Source organism: Armigeres subalbatus, chromosome 1 (assembly GCF_024139115.2).
Source record: "Armigeres subalbatus isolate Guangzhou_Male chromosome 1, GZ_Asu_2, whole genome shotgun sequence".
Taxonomy (NCBI): domain Eukaryota; kingdom Metazoa; phylum Arthropoda; class Insecta; order Diptera; family Culicidae; genus Armigeres; species Armigeres subalbatus.
Genome location: NC_085139.1, coordinates 81,922,050 through 81,943,395, shown reverse-complemented (window position 1 = coordinate 81,943,395; position 21,346 = coordinate 81,922,050). Strand labels below are relative to the sequence as shown.

Genomic DNA, 21,346 nt, shown 5'->3' with positions numbered 1-21,346 from the left:
TGATGGAATTCACTTTAGCTTTACATGATTTACATATGTACGTATACTCAGACGACCTGAATGGTCAAGACCGGACGGTCCGGACCTCGACAAACATTAGATATATATATATTTGGTTTCCGTTCAACAGACTTGACTTGAGCGAAAAAAAATTGATAAAAATATTCTCTATAAAAACCAAGTAGAATCAATCCTATATACTTTTATGCAAATGTAACCATTTTGCGTGGCTCTTGAGAAAGTTCGTCGCTCCATTCGATAATAAATTCCCGTAAGGTCTGTTGGCTATTGGTAGTTAAGGGAAGTTTGTCGGAATCCATAAACTAGCCTGTATCTGCGTTATTTGTGTCCGTCAAGAAATCCCAGTGGTTCTGAGCCACCAGTCATTTGAGAAGCAAAAGGGGTTCAATTCCATATTAATACTTGTGCTAATCGAATTCTTCAACTAGAAAAGAAAGATATTAAAAATCATGATAGAAACAAATATATCAAGGAAGTTTTTTGAAGTGCAAAATCGGTGGTTCCACGCAGAGCAGGTGAGTGCCAATATATTTATTGAATCAAAGCCTACATTGATCGAAATAGGTAAATATTTTCTACCTCTTGAATGTGAAAAAGGCACTCACTTGGCCGCCATTGCCGAGCGCAAAATACTGGATATCATGTCATATCAAATCTACATGTTTCTGCTTTTTTTTTTTTTTTCTGTTTCTGCCTTTCTCGTATAGGGTTTCTTACCCCATTCCCGGCCTAACATGCGTACCACTGCATTATTTTATTGATATTTATGATAGGAAGCAACTTTCCTGAACTTTGTGGGCTGTATAATACTGCAATGGGGTTCACTTCTGCTTAGAAAATAGCTATTCGTGCTAAATATCGTTCAAAAACGCTTTTATTTGATTTAAATTAATGAGGTGCAGCACTCATTTCAGTCATAGCGATTCCCATTCCGGCATACAAAAAAACCAGTTCCCGGCCTAAGCAAAATTTCACTCAATCTCTCAACATTTTATTCTCATTCTCTCTCGGAACGGTAGAAAATGCGACGTAAACAAAAATATGCACGTTACATGACAACAAGATGCCAGATGGTATTATTCATAATCATTTTTATTTGGTTGAGAAGATATATTTACTCATCCAAATTTCTTCCAAATACTTAAAAACAATATTTTTTCACCTTTTGAAATCGAGAGAATTATAAATAACATGATAGCGTCAACGTATTAGACAGTTTTCCTATTAACGATAAAGGATCATTTTCATACTCCTGGCCTTTTGGCAGCACGGTGCGGCTAGAAATACTTAGGCCGAGGTGATTTTTTGTTCGGTTTGAGGATACATTCTAAAATGTATTCTAATATGTTTAAATAAGTTCTAGTGAAACGATCAAATAGGAAGAACTGAAATGCGTTTGTTTATAATTAATGTGTTGTGATTAACAGCGTCAAGCAATGGTTGTATCAAGCACTGTGACGACTTTCAGGTAGGTGTTTATTTGATGATACTGTTTTGTAAAAGTGAAAGAATCACTCCGGCTCAGTGGTGTGGCAACGGAGATCGAAATTTTGAAATCTACATTTTTATTTTCTACAATTGGATCAATTAGGAGTAAAACAAGTGGTTGACAAATATTGAGTATTGTGCAAGATAAATGGGAGACTTTTTAAAAATTATCAATCATAAACCTACGGCTTCCATACAGTATAAATCATTAGTTTTCTGTGCAATGAGCCGGGAACCGGGTCCATAGGCCCAAGTAGTGATTTACCCTACTAAGTATATACGCAAAGGCTATATGTTCACTCCAAAAACAAACTTTTGATAGAAGGCTCGGAGACCCATAGTGTTATATACCAATCGACTCAGCTCGACGAATTGAGGTGATGTCTGTGTGTGTGTGTGTGTGTATGTGTGTGTGTGTATGTGTGTGTGTGTATGTTTTTTTTTTTTTATTTACAAGGGTTAAAGGCCATCAAAAATCTGCGCGACAGACACCTTGAGCATCCACACTATGCTCGAAGGCGAACAGGGATGGGCTCCTCCCGACCTGCTAAAAATGTGCCTCCCGGATAAACCGGGTCCCTTATCCTCCTTGCCTCGATCCCCCCGGGACCACGGGATGCTGCGACTACTTCGGGGGGGGCTGTGCTCATGCACTTCTTCTAAAATTCCGGCCCCTAGCTTAGGCTAGTTCGCCGACTGGCTTGCTGAGATCCACTACTACGTTGTCTCGATCCCTCGGCGGTCGTACCGCAAGCTTCCTCACTCGAATCCTCCTGACTTCCCCCGGCGTCGAGGGTGGTCCACCAGTTCCGGTGAAGGAAACTTCCGCACTGATGGTGCCCCGACTACCGGCGGCTATCGCAGGGGACGCTTTCGCGCATTGCGCCGTCTTCGTCTTCGGGTTGCAGAGGTGGTCCGACAGTTCCGGTGGTGGATGACGTCCGCACTGGCAGTGCCCTACATACCCGAAGCACTTCCTTCTTCTTTCTTCAGCAGGTTGGCAATTCAAGTGCCGAGGTCGGTCCAACGATTCCGGTTGGCAGAAGACTTCCGGTTCGCTGGCGCCCCGACGACCCGAAACCAAGCACTGCTCACTGTGCTGGATTTCGCTCCAAACCGACGCTTATTTGCTGGTCCCTTCTCCATTGACGCTGCAGCTCTGACAGTATTTGCGTCACGACTCTGCTTACTGCATTCCACGTACCCTCATCGCGGCACATTCGCTCTGCGATGTTGTCCGCCCGTAGGGCAGGGAGGAATGCGCAAACGTACTTGCGTGCGTACTTCCGCAAACCTCGGGCAATCGAATACCACGTGTTCTGGAGTCTCCTCTATGTTGATACACGCCGGGCAGGATGGCGATGACGCATGGCCACACCGATGCAGATAGTGACGGAAACAGCCATGTCCGGAAAGGAACTGTGTGAGGTAAAAGTTCACCTCACCATGCTCCCTGTTCACCCACGTCGACACATTGGGGATGAGCCGATGGGTCCACCTTCCTTTATCCGCATTGTCCCACTCCTGCTGCCACTTCACCATAGAGTCCAGTCTCACCGTCTTCCTCACATTTCTGGTATCTCTCCGTTGGTAACACTCGATATCCTCTGCTAGGGTTATGCAGATTGGAATCATCCCTGCGATAACGCAAACTGCCTCCGAGGAAATGGTTCGGTACGCACTCGCGACTCGAACGGCCATTAGGCGAAACACGCTGTTCAACTTTCTGCGGTTACGTTTCGTCTTGAGCGCAGCTCCCCAGGCTGGAGCTCCGTACCTCAGTATCGAGGATGCTACTGCTGCCAGAAGACGCCTACTGCTGCTTTTAGGACCACCCACGTTCGGCATGATCCTTGCAAACGCACTGACCATTTTAGATGCCTTTTCGCAGGAATAGTCTACATGGGTGTTGAAATTCAACCGGTCGTCGATCATCACTCCTAGATGCCTCAAAGCCCGCACGGACGGTATGTTGTGCCCTCCTATGGTAAGCTGGATCCGCTGGATCTCGCGGCAGTTGCTAACCAGCATCACTTCTGTTTTGTGGTGAGCAAGCTGCAGTTTGACTCCATTCATCCAGTTTTCAACTGCGTCGGTCGTCTCCGCCACCAGCATTTCTACCTCTTCCAGCGACTCTCCGGTTATCGTTAGAACGACATCATCCGCGAATCCGAAAATCTTCACGCCTTTGGGCAACTTCAGTTTTAGAACTCCGTTATACATAATGTTCCACAGCGTCGGGCCTAGAATGGAACCTTGCGGAACACCTGCGGTAACCCTAATCGACTTCTGCCCCGAATTCGTTTCGTAAACCAGGATCCGGTTCTGGAAGTAACTTTCAATGATTCTACACAAGTAGTCAGGAACCCGCATACCGTGCAGCGCTGCGGCGATAGCCTCCCAGCTGGCACTGTTAAAAGCGTTTTTGACGTCAATCGTTACTACAGCGCAGAATCGATTGCCGCGCCTCTTCTTCTTGGCCGCTTTCTCTGAAACTTCAATGACCGTCCTGATTGCGTCCACCGTCGATCTGCCTTTTCGGAATCCGAACTGCATTTCCGATAAGCCGGTCTCGCCTTCAGTGAACTGCGTCAGCCGATTAAGGATAATCCTTTCCAGAAGCTTCCCCAGTGTATCCAGCAGGCATATGGGCCTATACGATGCTGGATTCCCCGGCGGTTTCCCTGGTTTCGGCAGCAGCACTAGTTTTTGGATCTTCCACCTATCCGGAAAGTTACCATCTGCTAGGCATTTCTGCAGCACCATCCTAAACAAATCTGGAAACGCCAGTATCGCAGTTTTTAGAGCCACGTTTGGAATTCCATCCGGACCCGGAGCTTTCTTCATCTTCAGACCTTTCGCCACTGATGACAGCTCGTCGTTGGAGACTTGCATACCTGCAATGGTTACTCCGCCTTCATCTACGTACGGTGTAGGTGGCCACATCGTAGAATCATGCTGCGGGAAGAGACCATCAACGATGATCTTCAGCTTGTCCGGACACATTTCCGCTGGCGTCGCTGGACCCCTGATCCTCGCTGTTACGACCCGATAAGCGTTGCCCCAAGGATCAGCGTCAGCTTCTCGGCACAACTCCTTGAAGCAGTTGGATTGGCTGACTTTAATCTCCCGTTTGAAGGCCGATCTAGCTTCACGGAAGATTATCTTACGCTCCTCTCTGACTGTTTCAGACCTTGCTCTCTGAAAGTGTCTTCTGGCTCTGAGACACGCAGTACGAAGGCTAGCAAGAGTATCGTTCCACCAGTAATTTAGCCGCCGGCTTTTCCTTGGCTCCAGTCTCCTTGGCATCGTCGCATCGCATGCCCTCGCAAGAGTTTCTGTCAGCTCGTCTGCATCGAGATTTGTAGCGCCGCTGTCCGCTCGGAGTGCTTCGATAAAAGATCTTTGTCGAAGTCCTTCGCCTTCCATTTTCGCCCGCTATTCCTAATCTCTCGCCGTACCGTCGGCATTCGTGTTCCAACACAATACCGGATCGCCTGATGATCACTATGTGTATAGTCCTCACTAACTCTCCAGTTCATGTTCCTCACCAGCGACGGACTGCAGAACGTGACGTCGATGATGGACTCCCTGCCATCTCTGCGAAATGTACTAACGGTACCTTCGTTGCACAGCCTGACGTCCAGCTTTGCCAACGACTCCAGCAAACTGTAACCTCTGGGGTTAGTCAGCCTGCTTCCCCATCCCACTGCCCAAGCGTTGAAGTCGCCTCCTATGATTACCGGTTTTCGGCCGATCAGCTTCTCCGTGAGTGAGTTCAGCATCCGGTTATACTGCTCCAAAGTCCATCTTGGGGGTGCGTAGCAGCTACACACGAAGATCCCGTTGATTTTGGAGATAACGAAACCTTCGCTTGAGCTGTCTACCACTTCTTGAATAGGGAATTTGCCCATCACTTGGATAGCTGCAATCCCTGATGAATCCGCCACCCAGTTGCCGTTGTCAGGAGGGATCCGATACGGTTCAGCAATAATTGCCACGTCACACATTGCTTCTGTTGTCGACTGCCACAACAGTTGCTGTGCGGTGTCGCAATGATTGAGATTCAACTGGATGATCTCCATTAATCCCGGCCCGCCATCGCCTTCTTGTATGCAGGGCATTGGAAGCCACCCGTCGTATGGTCGTTTCCGTCCTCCGGTTTGCAGAGCAGGCATCTTGGTTGCTTCGTGCAGTCCCTAGCAACGTGTCCTTCTTCACCACATTTCCTACATAGACCGGATCTATCCGGGCCTTTGCAGTTTCGCGCCTGGTGGCCAAACGCCATGCATTTGAAGCATCGCTCCATCTGCTTGGTGACTCGTGGGGCGAATCTCAACGGGCACACCGACCATCCTACTTTTACCTTGCCCGCCTCCACCATTTGGTTGGCAGCCTCTGCTGGTAGTCGTATCGCTGCTACTTGTGTGCCACCGTACGCTCTCCTCAGTCGAACCGTCATTTGCACTTCCCCCAGCTTGCATTGTGAGACCAGTGCATCCCAGGTCTCTGCACTCGACCACTGCTTCCTGCGTTAGAGCTCTTACGTTACCGTCACTGCCCAATGAATTGGCAATGAGCTCCCGGAAGGCCGAGCTCTTGATCGTGGGATCCTTCTTCAGCTCGAACAGCAACTCCCCCTTCTGGGTACGCCTAGTTCTCACCACTTTCTCACCCAAGTCTTTTAGCTCCGGGTCCTCTCTCACTTTCTTCAGGATCGCTGCGTACGACGTTTTATCGCTCGCTTCTACGATCAGGGCATCACCTTTAACTCTCTCCCGAGGAGAACGACGTTTTTCTTGTTTCTTCTGTTCCTTCCTCTTTTCCACATTCTCCTTCTGCTGCTTCCTCTTCTCCCGCTGGTTTTCCACGGTCTGCCACTCACCATCCTTGACACGTTCCTTCAGAACGCTGGCAAAGTCTTGTACGTTCCGTTGCTTTTTCGTGCCTTCCTGCTCTCCAGGCGAATCCCTTCCTCGTTTTTCCGTGCGAGTGGTTCGGGGACTTTTGGGTGCCTGCTGTGTCTCAACTGCTGTATGCTCCGCCGCATCTTTCAGCACCTTTTCAGCTGCTTCGGCTTTCTTTTTCAGCGCGATCTGTTCGTGTTCGGCTGCTTTTACGGCGGACTTAATGCTTGTCACTAGAAGCTTGATCTTCGTGTGAACATTGTGCTTGTCCTTCACGAAGTCATAAAGCTCGTTGACTCACTTCCGCACCTCCATCAGGTTGGACCTCCCGAATTGTAGCTCCTCCTGAGTAGCACTACTTTCCGATTTTTGGGTGGACACCCTATTCCCGGATCCTAGCTCCTGTTGGCCTGCCTGGTACTCAGCAGTCTTGGCCGTACTACTGGTACTCGCTACTGCTGCCTGCGACATCACTGGAGATCGCTGCAGCTTCCCACTCTTTGCGAAAACATTCGCCCCGCCTGCTTTTTCGTTGTTTGTAGACTTTGTTTCCATGTTTAAAGGGTACCCCCTCCGGGCCGTTATCTCTTCCTGTTGTAGATAGTCGCCTTTTATGATCCCATGGGTGCCTTTGTAAACAGTGAGGTCCATGCAAGGGTTGACTCCGGTGCCTTATAACACCGTGTTCAGAGCCGGATCGGTGTAAATCAGGAATGGTGCATCTGAACCTACTACCCACCGGTATAGGTGACAGGTTTTGAGCGTTACCGGAGGCCTGCCAGGTTGTTTATCGGGACGGAGGCAGACGAACCATTAGCCTGCTTGCCATTTCAAGAAGATGTCACTCTTTTTACTCAGGAAACAGAATAGCTCGACTGTCAGCCCATATACGCCTAGTCCTATCCATAAACCGAGAATCGTCCAATGTCGTTTGCCGTGACCAGTATACCATAATCAGGATCTTACTGGTATGAATCCTGATGTGCCGGTTGGCACTCCTCTTGGGCTTGTGTGCTTTGAGCGGCGCACGGTCGCTGTGATAGGGCCTGCTTGCAGACACATGCAGCTTTTTATAGAGGATCAACAGAGCCCACTGTCAAACCCCACCACATCCTAGACAGGCCCCCTAACTCGCAGTGGCCATGGGGAGGGGTCGTCAAGCCCTTGGACAAAGTCCCTGCTGCCCCCACGTGTGTGTGTGTGTATGTGTGTGTGTGTATGTGTGTGTGTGTATGTGCGCACCAAAAGAGCAAAAAGTCTCGCTCATTTTTTTTTTGAACTTACCCTTGACCGATTTCTTCGCAACAGGTTGCATTTGACGCAGTATTCTGCCCCATTGTTTCCTATTGAAAATTGGCCGGATCGGACTATGGGCTTGAGAGTTATGGCCAAAATACTTTTTCTCATAAAAAAGCGCGTAAAAAAGTCTCGATCACTTTTTTTGTACTTACCCTTGACCGATTTCTTCGTAACAGGTTGCATTTGACGCAGTATTGGCCGGATCGGACTATGGGCTTGAGAGTTATGGCCAAAATACTTTTTCTCATAAAAAAGCGCGTAAAAAAGTCTAGCTCACTTTTAATGCACTTACCCTAAACGGATTTCCTCACAACAGGCTGCATTCGACGCAGCATCCTGCCCCATTGTTTCCTATTGAAAATTTGACGGATCGGACTATGGGCTTGGTAGTTATGGCCAAAATACTTTTTCTCAGGAAAAAAGCGCGTAAAAAAGTCTAGCTCACTTTTAATGCACTTACCCTGAACCGATTTCCTCGCAACAGGTTGCATTCGACGCAGAATCTTGTCTCATTATTTCCTGTTGAAAATTGGCCCGATCGGAAGATAGGCTCAGAAGTAATGCCCAAAATACTATTTTTTACCGCACGAGAAAGGCATCATCACCTCTAGGTGGATTAATCTGGGTTTTTCTTCTAGGACAGCATTGAGGATGTAACCACTCATATTCAATAATAGATGATCGGGGTTCTGCTAAAACGCACCAAGCGGCTTATTGACTGACTTGTGATATTTTGATCGTAATAGTTAAATAGAAATCATGTCATATTAACGCATCCACACATTTGTTGAAGGATATCCTTAGTTGTGGGGTAGTGGAAAATCCAATAGGATTTTTAATCAATTAAATCTACTGAGCGAAAGCTTGGGCAGAAAAATGGGTAATTTTTTGTTGGCGCTTGGTTCGATTTGGCAGAACTCCGGCCAGATTGCATCCGAAAAGTAGGCAATTACCAGTGCTTGAATCGCCCTATGTAGTGGATGCATGAACGGGATGGATTGGTTCTGATTTTTTACTGGGTATGGAAGAATGGAATTTTCCAATAGTTCACCGTTGATAATCACTGGTCGACATTAAAATTGTATTCGCGGTGCTCATGTGTTGCATTTGTAGTTCTCGACCTCTAAAATCGACTGGTTACTGGTGTTTAGTGTTTGATTGGGGAAATTCCGAGATTATTTGGTCAGAAAGTAGGGAGGGGATCATCGCTTTGACAGCGTTGAAAATGATGAATTGGAGTACGGATGCTCAACCGTGTAAGACGAGTTAAGTCGGTTGAACACATTCCACTAAAAGAGCTTAAAATATTTTTTCTGTTCAGATGCTGTCATTTAAAATGTAGAAAAGTTCGATTCATCAAATTTAATATGAGTAAAATCGACCGATTCAGAAGAATTTCAAAACGGAAGTCCACCCAGCAGGTCCGTAAGAGTCCCAAAAGTCATTAAGTTTAATCTGTAGTCCATTTAAGTTTGATGCAGATGTTCTTGGTGCTCCAAATTGGTCTGGAGCTCAGATCATGAGGTCTAGCAGGTCAACTACGCCTGGTTTCAAACCGAAATCAACACAGCATGTCCAAACTAGTCCCTAGAGCCTTTGCTTGTTATGTGCAGCCCAAATTAGTTTGATGCAGACGACGCAAAAATAAAGACGCAATTAGCGTTTGAAATCTCTCCTAATTTCGTGACGGTCTCGAATTGAGAAATTTTCGTTTAACATCCTGTATCCAAGCCTTTCCCCTATATGTTGTTCACGTCAAAAAATGAGAAGTGGAAAAGGCAGGTGTAATAGATCATCGCCAAACAAAGAAATACAGCATCAATCTCGTCGCTTCTTTTTGCTAACAAGCGTGCTCACTAGCGAAAAAATCAAAAAAATAAGAAACAAACCAAATTCTTTTTCATTGCTTTGTTTTCATGGGATGGAAATAGGAGCTATGGGATGAAGGGCCGAACCGTTCTCCTACATTCTTCAATTCACAACTTGAAAAATAGCATCTTTTTTATGACGTGAAAGCGCCCGTTATGCCAAACGGCCTTTATGTCATTTCAATTCAAATTCGCTGTAATAATAATCAGGGAGACACACCTTTCAGTTACACATTTTTTCAATTCGGGGAAGGGTCGTTTGGCCAAAACCAATTCGGCCGAAAGCAATTTGGCCGAAAGTTGTATTTGACAGAACAGACCATTAGGCCGAAAGGGTTATTAGGACGAAAGGGTAATTAGGCCGAAAGGGTCATTTGGCCGAAAGGGTCGCTTGGCGAAAGGGTGGTTTGGCCGAAAGGGTCATTAGGCTGAAAGGGTCATTTGGCCGAAAGGGTCATTAGGCCAAGCATGGTACATTACATTAGTCATTAGGCCGAAAGGATAATTAGGCCAAAAGGGTCACTTATCCGAAAAGGCCATTTGGCCGAAAAAGTCATTTGACCCTTTGTAGTGAGACGTCTCACTACTCACTTCGCGCTCCTCACTTTTTACAGTGAGAATAGAAAATGAAGAGTGAGAAGTGAGACGTCTCTCTTCTCATTCGAAATTTCTCACTTTTCAAAAGACCCTTTCGGCCAAACGACCCTTTCGGCCTAATGACCCTTTCGGCCTAATGACCTTTCGGCCTAATGAGCCTTTCGGCCAAATGACCCTTCCGGCCAAATGACCCTTTCGGCCAAATGACCCTTTCGACCAAATACCCTTTCGGTCAAATGACTCTTTCGGCCAAAATACCCTTTCGGTCAAATGACTCTTTCGGCCAAATGACCCTTTCAACCTAATGAACCTTTCGGCAAAATGATCCTTTAGGCCAAATGATCCTTTCGGCCAAATGACCCTTTCGGCCAAATGACCCTTTCGGCCAAATGACCCTTTCGGCCAAATGACCCTTTCGGCCAAACTACCCTTTCGGCAAAATGGCCCTTTCGACCAAACGACCCTTTCGGCCAAATGGGATTCGGCCTAGTGGCATTCGGCCGAATGTCTTTCAGCCACCAAATTTGGTCTTATATAAGTATCAAAAAAGGGAGAACCTGTTGTATGCGGGCTTCCCACCACGCAGAATTTCGATCCATCAGATTCACAGTTACACCATTCTTCTTCAAAGAATAACATAATTGCATCGGCCTTCCTCCCCGGTTCGACCTTTCAAACTAAGACAAATCACACTCTGCAATCGACAAAAGATGTGCAATCCCAGGATGTAAGTCCCAATAATAAAGATACAAGAAAAAAAAACATTCTTCTGATAAGCATTCCATCAACGCAGAAGAAAAAAAATTATGGGGGCGTCCTACCATGTAGAATTGTGATCCATCAAATCCACAGTTACACCATTCCTTTTGCGGGTACCCCACTGAAGCAGAAGATGAAACTCGTATGTGCGGGCGTCTCACCACGCAAAATTGTGATCCATCAGCTGTTATGGCCACCATATTATTGCGGGCGTCTCACCAACGCAAACAAAAAAACTTACATGCGGGTGCCCTACTACGAAAAACTAAGCTCTACAATTACAATCGTTTGGGCGTCCCAGCAACGTAGAAGAAAAAACCTTTTATATGCGGGTGTCCCACCAACGCAGAAGGAAAACCTCTTATATGCAGGCGTCTCACCAACCAGAATTGTAATCTATTCGATCCACAATTGCACCATTCTTTGTGCGTCGTACTAACGCAAAGGAAGAAACTCTTGTTTGCGGGCGTTTCACCACGCACCCACATCCTCCATTCACAGTGGAAATATTCTTCTTTCCAGCGTTCCACCAACGGTGATAAAGAAACGCATCCCACTACGTAAAATTGTGATCCATTCAATTCACAATTACACCATTCTTCAATCGGGCGTTCAACTAGGAAGTCTTGTATGCGGGCGTCTCATGACGCAGAATAGTGATCCATCTACAATTACATCATTTTTCTAGCGAGCATCTCTCCAACGCAGAGAAGAACCTCTCCCAAGTGACATTTTGAGTTTTATAATGCTCTCGAAGACCATAACTTACTCGTCAAGAGTATTATAAAACCAGCACTAAACTAAAATGTTTCAAGGACTGGTACGCGTGTGCGATCCAGCCGATCTACAATTACACCATTTTTCTTAGGGACGTCTCACCAACGTCCCTTCTTCTTCTTCTTATTGGCATTTCATCCCCACACTGGGACAGAGCCGCCTCGCACCTCAGTGCTCATTAAGCACTTCCATAGTTATTAACTGCGAGGTTTCTAAGCCAGGTTACCATTTTTGCATTCGTATATCATGAGGCTAACACGATGATACTTTTATGCCCAGGGAAGTCGAGACAATTTCCAATCCGAAAATTGCCTAGACCGGCACCGGGAATCGAACACAGCCACCCTCAGCATGGTCTTGCTTTGTAGCCGCGCGTCCAACGTCCCAGTTATCCCAAATATCACATTTTCCAATTTGGAAACATTCTGAGTAGCACAAATGTTGCACATAGATTGTAGTAACACATATGTGATCAGATTCAATCACACTGAGGTCGCTGTAACCAGTTTCACTTGACTTGTGCTGCTTGGTATTAATTGTGAAAAAAATCATCTATCAACTAAGCAAGTCGTTAACTAATTGAAAAATTGTTCCCTAACCAGTCAAGTTTTCATAACTTGTAAATGCCTAGGATACGAAATTTTATGCTTTTGCTAATGTTTGTTGTAATTTATGCCATACCATTCGTGAAACAGTGCAAACAGTGCAATAAAAAAACAGACACTGTTTCGAAAATGAAAACTTGTAATTTGGTAATAATGAAACAATAACTCCTTCTTTATAAATTCAACAGTTGATTACTGTCTACAAAATATCACTCAACTTAAATCCCGATTTTTACGACAAATAATTTCTGGTATGTTTTTTTTCAATCGCGCTTCTATTTATAAATCTTTAATTTACTTTTCTAGAACTGGATCGTATAAAACGGGACATTTTGTTCAGAACGTAATATTTATTTATCGCTTATCACAAATTTGGCATCATCCGTCAGCTCTACCAAAACAAATTAAATCTGGAAACAGAAAAAAAGAGATTTCTGGAAAACCAATCTTGTTCGTTTTCAGCAAATCATAACCGATAAAAGATTAATTTAATAAATTAACTTATGAATCGATATCTGGCAGTCCGAATAGAATCTAACCAGGTTCACGAGATTAAGTGTACGTACACGACTATACGACTATGCCGTTCTTCTTCTTCATTGCCATTACATCCTCTACTGGGATATTGCCACTTCGCAGCTTAGTGTTCATGCAGCACTTCCACAGTTATTAATCGCGAGGTTTCTAAGCCAAGTTACCATTTCTGCAATCGTATATCATGAAGCTAACACGATGATACTTTTATGCCCAGGGAAGTCGAGACAATTTCCAAACCGAAAATTGCCTTGACCGGCAGCGGGAATCGAACCCACCACTCTCAGCATGGTTGCTTTATAGCCGCGCATCTTACCGCTAGGCCAAGGAGGGCCCCATAATATATGATTAGGGCTTTTAAAGTCAAGCGTAAACAAAGTATTGTTTAGACACTTCCGAGCACAAGATGGTTCGTTAAAAAGTTGAAGTATACTATCGTCGTGATAGTTTGTAAAGTAAATGGGCTCACAAAAAATGAGAGAAGGCTTTGTTTACCTTTGGCTTACAAGCCAAAATCACGGCTTACGCAAGAATTGTATCATTATCCATTATTGTTGGTACAATGTTTCAGTAGTTACGGCATTTATCGTATTCCAATAGCTGCAACTCCCAGAGGTTTTGTACGCGATTCGCAACCTTCGGAGCAAGGTAATCTGTTTTAGTGATACTTTACCAACTTTAAAAGAATACCAAATCTATTTTTTATCTCCAACGTGTAACGATAGGTCAATGTTTTTGAATGGTAATGTAGGTTGTTGCGTTTGATTTGAAGATTTCTTGAAAACCGTTCTACCGCAACTTTAGAACACTTACGACGATCGGAACATTGACCCACTTTTTATTTTCTATTTTTGCAGCTTATACGAGAATTAGATAAAAACAAAACATGATCAACGTTGACATTAACGCATAGTCGATAGTTATGCAGAGATTAAATGTCAAGAATTTTTCGTTTTTTAGTCACTCTAAAACATTCCTATATGAATACTAACCTTTCACCATTCGTGAAGGAACCAGTTTTCATTCACGCAATGTTTATAAATTAACAGCACAACCAGAATAGATTGCTTAGCATTGAATTATTAACATCGAAACAAGGTCTTTCCTGTGTAATCAATCTTCGTCCTTACAGTTACCAAAATTGTCCCAACGGTATCAACCTGCCGCCCCCGAATTGAACTACCCTCGCGTGATATCGCTCCATCAACATCTGAGCATTACCGAAAGTTGGAATCCGTTATCGTCAGAAATTCCTATTTATTGCCTTCACCGAGACGAATTCGAAAGCCCATTAGGGGACTCTACAATCCGTGTGCCCGCCATATGTCCTATTTTCTCACGGCAGGCCCCGGTTCGGCTGTGTAACTCTTGCTTTTCTAGAATCTTGATTCTTCTTCAATCGCAGAAACATATTTCACCTCACCATTGCCTGCCATTTAGGGAGAGGCATTCAAGATCTCGTTCAATTGATATCAAGCAAGCCTACACAAAAGAATTCCACTTCTCCGAATTACTCACCTCTAGGTTGTGCAGTATCGTTTGGCAGTTGTCGACCGGCACGTTATCCCGGATCTCGACGACGATGTTTTTGTAGGCCGATTTGTCCACGTACACCGACGAGGAATGGAATCCGACGGCCAACTTGCCATGCTGTAGTAGCACGAAGGACAACGCTGTCCAAATCAGTGCAGCTAACCGCCTTGAGGTAGTCATATTCTTCTTTGATTTGCTTCCAATTCAATAAATCACTGGCACTTTAAAATGATTAATTTTGAGGCGAAAACAAAAAATATTCACTTTTCATATCTTCGTTCAACCTTGTCAACGCCGAATTGGTAAAATCGATAATCTGAAGCCTGTTATGTCAAGTTTTGTTTGAAGAAAGTTACCATGGATACAAGTCGAGGTTCGTCGTCGATTCAGGTTTTGTTTGGGTTGTTTTTCTTTCGTCGATTGACTCGCGTAAACAACAACAGTAGTTTGCTCGTTTAATTGAATTGTTTTCCCCCTACGATTTCCGCGTTTGGCCACGGTTGCTTTTTGGTATCACTTTGGGCAAAACCGTGCCTAATCGGCATAGTAATCCGCCGAAAATTGAAGATTTAACACACATTCACCGAATCTCGAATCAATCTCATCCACCATTATTTACCCGAGGGCGATGTAACGTGCGTCACTGTATTGCTGTTGGGTTGAGTGCTCTAGTGTTGCTACTATGTGGTCGTACTTCATGCTCCAATAGGCCGTTTCTAGATCCGATTTAAAAACTTCACAACGTTTGGGAACACAATACTGAATTTCAACTTAGAGAATACTCATTCAAGAACTTCCGCAACCCACATGCGTCGATTGTCTCCACCATAAACATAGGTTGTGTACACTAAATGCTTCGAAATATGCGTTGACAACAATCGGTAACCGCTGAACCTTTCTGTTTTTTGTCTGGTTTCCTCCGTTTTTGCGTTCACGCGCAAGCAGGTGGAAATGTAAACTGTTTACGGTATCCCACGACCGGATGGCGGCTGTTCATCAACACACTAATTACACTTTTGCTCTTATCTTGGACGACCGCCGAGGAGACAATGGTTTCGCTTGTTCGCTTATCATTCAATTTTCCAGCGACAAACTTCTGCGCCCTCATCAGCCTGCAGAAACCGCAGAATAAAAACCTGGATTTTCCAGATGTGTTAAACTATTTCATTTATGTACATTTAAAGAGCCAAGTTTTCAATTTCCCTCATTTTGCTGATGTTTTCAGATTTAATTTATTATCAACAGTGTTTCTTCCCTCTCATTCACAACTGAAAAACGAACAACGATTCTTTTTGCTAAACGGTCTGCTGAGCACCGTCAGAATGTTTTTACCGGTTCCAGTTACGTAGTCATATTTATCGACGTTGCTCAAAAGACGTACGCGTGCGATACGGGCGGGCGGCGCTTGGTCAAATAGGGTCCGGATACGTGCGGATGCGGCAGACGTTGAAGGCGAACTAAAACACTGGATAAAACACTTGAAAATGAACGAAGCGCTGCCCGGCTCGGTTCGGCTGTCTATAGTATGTGAGCGCGAAGAGAGAACGCGCGAATTGTGGGAAGAAGCACCGAAGCGGTGCACAAAACGGAAACGTGACTGCAATTTGCTGCGGTGAACACTACCGGCCGTGGAGCGCTGTGGGTGATCGTCCGAACAACCCCCACAGAAACCAGCATGCATCAAAGTGGAAGTGATCGGTTCACGCGTAGAACTTCGCGCCAGGACAGCAGCAGCCAGCACCGAGAGTGCGAGAGTTTGAATCGAATAGTTTGGGTCTTACGCTCTCGAACAACATGGGAACATGAATGAACAGAACTTTGTTTGGGTTCATTTATTCCAACCCAACGGTGGATGGTTGGCGAGGGAAAATTGAGTCACGGTCACGCAAGCGGTTTTGTTTTGTTTCGGTTGCTGCTTTTTCAACTGATCTTCTGCTCTCTGCTGTGGGCTGGCGTAAGGTGCGCATGAAGTCTCATTCACCGGGCTATGCTTCAGGTGAACATGGCATATGTTGTCACGTGGTTGCTGTGCTTGAGTTCATGCACTAGTGGGAGGAATGAATGAGTTGTCACGCGACGGGGCGGTGTGACATCATTTTATGCTGATATGTAGCAGATGAATTTGAGGGGGATTTCTTACAAGAATGAAGTTTGATGAATAAATTCATGAATTATTGATATCAATGGTTGATGAATGTTATTCATTCATATGCTTTAAAAGAGAGTGATTGAAGCGAATAACTGTGACTCTGATGTGTGGCAAAGTAATTCGTGGCGGTTAATGATACAAACATCTACTTCGGATAGCTGATTTTTTTTTAACAATTCTGTCTAACAAAATGTGTAGACTGAGCTTTTATGAAATTGCTCGATTCTTATATAGATATTAAGACGTTAAAGTTTTGCCACATTTTTTGCAACACCTATATAAGAAGTACGCATTTTACATGAGGATCGATTAATTAAGTATATTGCAAGACCTTGGTAGGTTTTATACACAATTTCAAGGAATTGCATTGTACGTTTACACGATGAAACCGACCATTAAACAGGAGACCAGGAGAGGCCCGTTTTGTGGGAAGCACACGCATCTTCTAAGTTCTCATGATATGACTGTCCTCTAAAAATACGTTTAGATAATAACTGACTGAGCACTACGGTGCCAATGGAATGTATGGGAAAACATTTGTCATCGAATTTCAAAAAACGAGATTGCTCACAAGTTTTATTAACCCAAAACATGACCCCATGCACAATCGGACATGATTTAGGGGTGCCTAAAATTCATCACAGTTTTGAAATTTTTACCCATGAAAATTTTCCCAAGGGAGAGCCAAAGGAAAAGTCGAAAATCGATTTTTTGTTAAAAAAACAAATTAATCAAATGATAGGTCATAGGGCAATTGAATTTAAAATTTTGCGTTACCATAAAAATTGGAGAGCTTTAACATGAAAAATAGGCTGCTAATGTCGACGCCTGAACTTGAGAAGAGGCAATACTTTTCTGATGCGAAGGGAGATTTATTCGACATCTGTAAGAAGTGTAAACCGAAGAACAAGTTGGAGTCCTTTGGCATCAAAAAACAAAAAACTATTCTCCCTTGTGAGCAAAAAAAAAAAAGTTTTGATTAATTTTGAGCACTCCTAAATCATCTCCGATTTAGCTCAAATGTTGCATAGGGGGATTTTTTTGGCTACGAAAACGTTTGCGTATCGTCCCGTGTTAAAATTCGATGAAAAAAAATTTATCATCTGAAAAAATTGTGAGTCCCAAAAATGTTCTAAGAGAAAGAATCGATTTTTTTTTCAATTTTTTTGAGTAGCATTGGACGAATTTCGCGCCAACTCGACCAGCGGTTGGCAGCACCATCTCAGAATCGAATGAGACTTGGTGGGCATAAAGATATGGTATTTCTAAGCCACTCTGCATACTTAGTTTTTCAAAAATTGTCAAGAGTAACATTTGATGAGGGCCTAATTTTTTTTTCATGGATTTTTTATAAATCGATGTAACTCTAAAATGACAAGACCTACAAAAAAGTGTTGTATGGCGGACTGTCGTGAAATTCCCAGAAGTTTTTTGGAAAAATATCCATAAAATAAAATACCGATTTCTACACTGAGAAAAATTAGTTTTAAAAATTAAAATCGATATTACAAAAAAACCTCATCTCAGAAATCGATGGAATTTTTTCTGCAGATAGGTATTTTAATTATCTAACTTTTCTGGGAATAATGTTCCTGTGACATATTTAAGGAAAAAAAGTTTTTCTAACAAAAACTTTTTTCATGTCCATATTGAGTGTAAATTTATCAGCGTGTTTTATGCCTACAGCGCCAATTATAGGTTCAGCAGCCTATCATCAACCAAAGACACATTTTGGACGTATAAAAATTTGTTTGGGAAGCAATTTAGCATAATCTAACATTAATGTGGACCAACATTTGGAAAGGGCGTATGTTTTCCTAGATTGCTTATATCAATGCTACACACAAATGACCTGATTTACAAAATTGTGATGTTTGATGGACTATTGTAAATTTGTCTAAACTATGAAGTCTGAAATATAAAAGAGCGTTTCGTTCACTGAGGAAATAAATTAATGAATGTAAAGATTAAAATTGGTTTAGTGGTCGATTTTTTTAATCAGATAAACATTGGGTCACTGTTTCAACTACTTAGAATGCTTGTAGAATGGATGTATCTGAGGACAAGAAGACAAAAATATAAGAGACCTTTTTGAACGAATTTTCTCTACGCCCTCCATGCTCGCGGTGAGAGTGATGACCCATTCTCACCCCCAGACCCATTGCCACCCCCGATGGCGGTATTGCTCATTCGTAATATAACAGAAATGTAATATAGTGATGTTTTTGTTTGATTGAAAACGTGCCCATTCGCCCATTCGTACAACTTCCGAGGAGTCTTTTTAGTATTTCCATAATCTTTGGCAAGAGTTGCTCGTTTTGCCATTCGTTTGAGAGTGCCACTAATAGCTTCGCAAGGTCCTTTTCCGTGCGATGTTGTAAAAAAAGTGCCATTCTGCTTCTAAGCCATGTTTCGAATTTAAATTACACAGACTTGCAAAGTTCCTTTTATTTTTATAATGTGCTGCAGCTCACCCAGACACGAAAGTAATTTTTGTAAAATCGATCGACTGTCAAAAAGTCAATTAATTTTGAAATGTATAAGTGAACAGCTTTTGTGTCATGGGTAATTACTTCTGATTAATAAAGCTAATGTTTTCTAATTAACCGTTTCTTTTAAAGTAAACTTCGAATGTATTGTTGCCTGGGAATTATTCCAACCTTGAGCAGCATTTTGGATAATAAATAAATAATTTTCAGAGAAATCTAACAGTACAAGTGTATTGCTGTTTAGAAATAATGTCATAAGTTATAAGTTTATCAATTTTTTCAATAAAATACGATACAAAATCATCTACAGGCTTTATAACGGTTTCTAAATTATACCGTTCAGTGGTTAGCCTTTGCTGAAAAACAACATCTTCTTTTCCACTATTACAATTAAATATCACTTCAGTTTCGTTTCGGCAACATTGCCCGTTTCCAAAGTAATTATTTTTTTGTAATTGTTTTTAAGTTACTTCGATACAAAAAGTTAAATAAAACATAAACCCTTTTCAAATGTTGGTCCACAATTATGTTGGATTATGCTAAATTACTTCCCAAACAAATTTTTATACGTCCAAAATGTGTCGTTGGTTGATGATAGGCTGCTGAACCTATAATTGGCGCTGTAGGCATAAAACACGCTGATAAATTTTCACTCAATATGGACATAAAAAAAGTTTTTGTTAGAAAAACTTTTTTTCCTTAAATATGTCACAGGAACATTATTCCCAGAAAAGTTGGATAATTAAAATACCTATCTGCAGAAAAAATTTCATCGATTTCTGAGATGAGGTTTTTTTGTAATATCGATTTTAATTTTTAAAACTAATTTTTCTCAGTGTAGAAATCGGTATTTTATTTTTTGGATATTTTTCCAAAAAACTTCTGGGAATTTCACGACAGTTCGCCATACAACACTTTTTTGTAGGTCTTGTCATTTTAGAGTTACATCGATTTATAAAAAATCCATGAAAAAAAATTAGGCCCTCATCAAATGTTACTCTTGACAATTTTGGAAAAACTAAGTATGCAGAGTGGCTTAGAAATACCATATCTTCATGCCCACCAAGTTTCATTCGATTCTGAGATGGTGCTGCCAGCCCCATAGAAGGGTTGGCGCGAAATTCGTCATTGGATCTTGACGATTCAGCATTTTAAAGTCATTTGGCATCAAAAACAAACATTTGATTTTCGACTTTTCATTTGGTCCCCCCTGGGAAAATTTTCATGCGTGAAAATTTCAAAACTTTGATGAATTTTAGGCACCCCTAAATCATGTCCGATTGAGCTCAAACTTTGTATAGGGGGATATTTTTGGCTACGAAAACGTTTACTTATCGTCCAGTGTTAAAATCCGATGAAAACAATTCTCATCATCTGAAAAAAAATCATGTCCCAAAAATGTTCTAAGCGAAAAAAATCGATCTTCTTCAATTTTTTTTTTAAGTGACGTCAGATCTCGACGTTCCATGCATTTTTAAGTCATTTGGCATAAAAAAACAAAAAAAAATCGATTTTCGACTTTTCCCTTGGCCCCCCTTGGAAACATTTCAAAACTTTGATAAATTTCATGTCCGATTGAGCTCAAATTTTGCATGGGGTCATATTTTGGAGTAATAAAACTTGTGAGCAATATAGCTACTGGCAATATTCAACAGCTTTCACTCGAAGGAAACCGCATCAAAAATTTATCTTTTCAATAATTAATTTAAAGTTATCGATTTAATCTATGTCCCAGTTGTTTGGGGTAAATTGTCTCAATTCTGATAGGGCTACATGGCGCTAAATATAGCGCAGACAAAATTCAGGATACATATTATGCTGCAGTGATGTCTTCTGAGAAGATTAACGAACTTGGGAAAAGATGTGAAGCTTAGATTAAACTTGTTAATTAGTTATTGGAACGATCAATTGAGATGCGGTTTTGGGGATGTGAAAGCTAATGAGAATTGCCTGTAGAGTTTTGATTTGAAAAATGGTTGCAAGTAAGTAAACATATTAGCAACTTTTCGATTTTACCTTCTGCTCTCTTACCCCCATATATTTGACAACGTTCGATCATGGCAAAACAATTTGAAAATTTTTTTTTTTGCGTTTAACCCGCGTAATAAAACTGGTTTGATCCCAGAACCAGCGTAACAATATCTAAAAATAAGTAAAAAAATTCTAACAAAAATACTTGGATTTTAAAATCCGCGTAAAAAAGTTTCACAGTATATCTAGTATCAAAATAAGTGAACAAATGTGAAGTATTTTTAGAAAACAATAACCATTCGATTTTGGTAACATTATATTTTGGCAACACAAGCGTTCCGAAACTGTT

At 42.5% G+C, this 21,346-nt stretch overlaps 1 protein-coding gene across 1 annotated transcript in view; it reads right to left on the bottom strand.

Moving 5' to 3' along the window:
- Nucleotides 1–15,837, bottom strand: part of LOC134227548 (calcium-activated chloride channel regulator 1-like) — a 205,823-nt gene extending 189,986 nt beyond the window's left edge. Inside the window, exon 1 of the mRNA XM_062709123.1 lies at nucleotides 14,374–15,837. Coding sequence (XP_062565107.1) covers nucleotides 14,374–14,568 — 195 coding nt within the window. The 5' untranslated portion in view covers nucleotides 14,569–15,837. The remainder of the gene's footprint in view (nucleotides 1–14,373) is intronic.
- Between the last annotated feature and the right edge of the window lie 5,509 nt (nucleotides 15,838–21,346).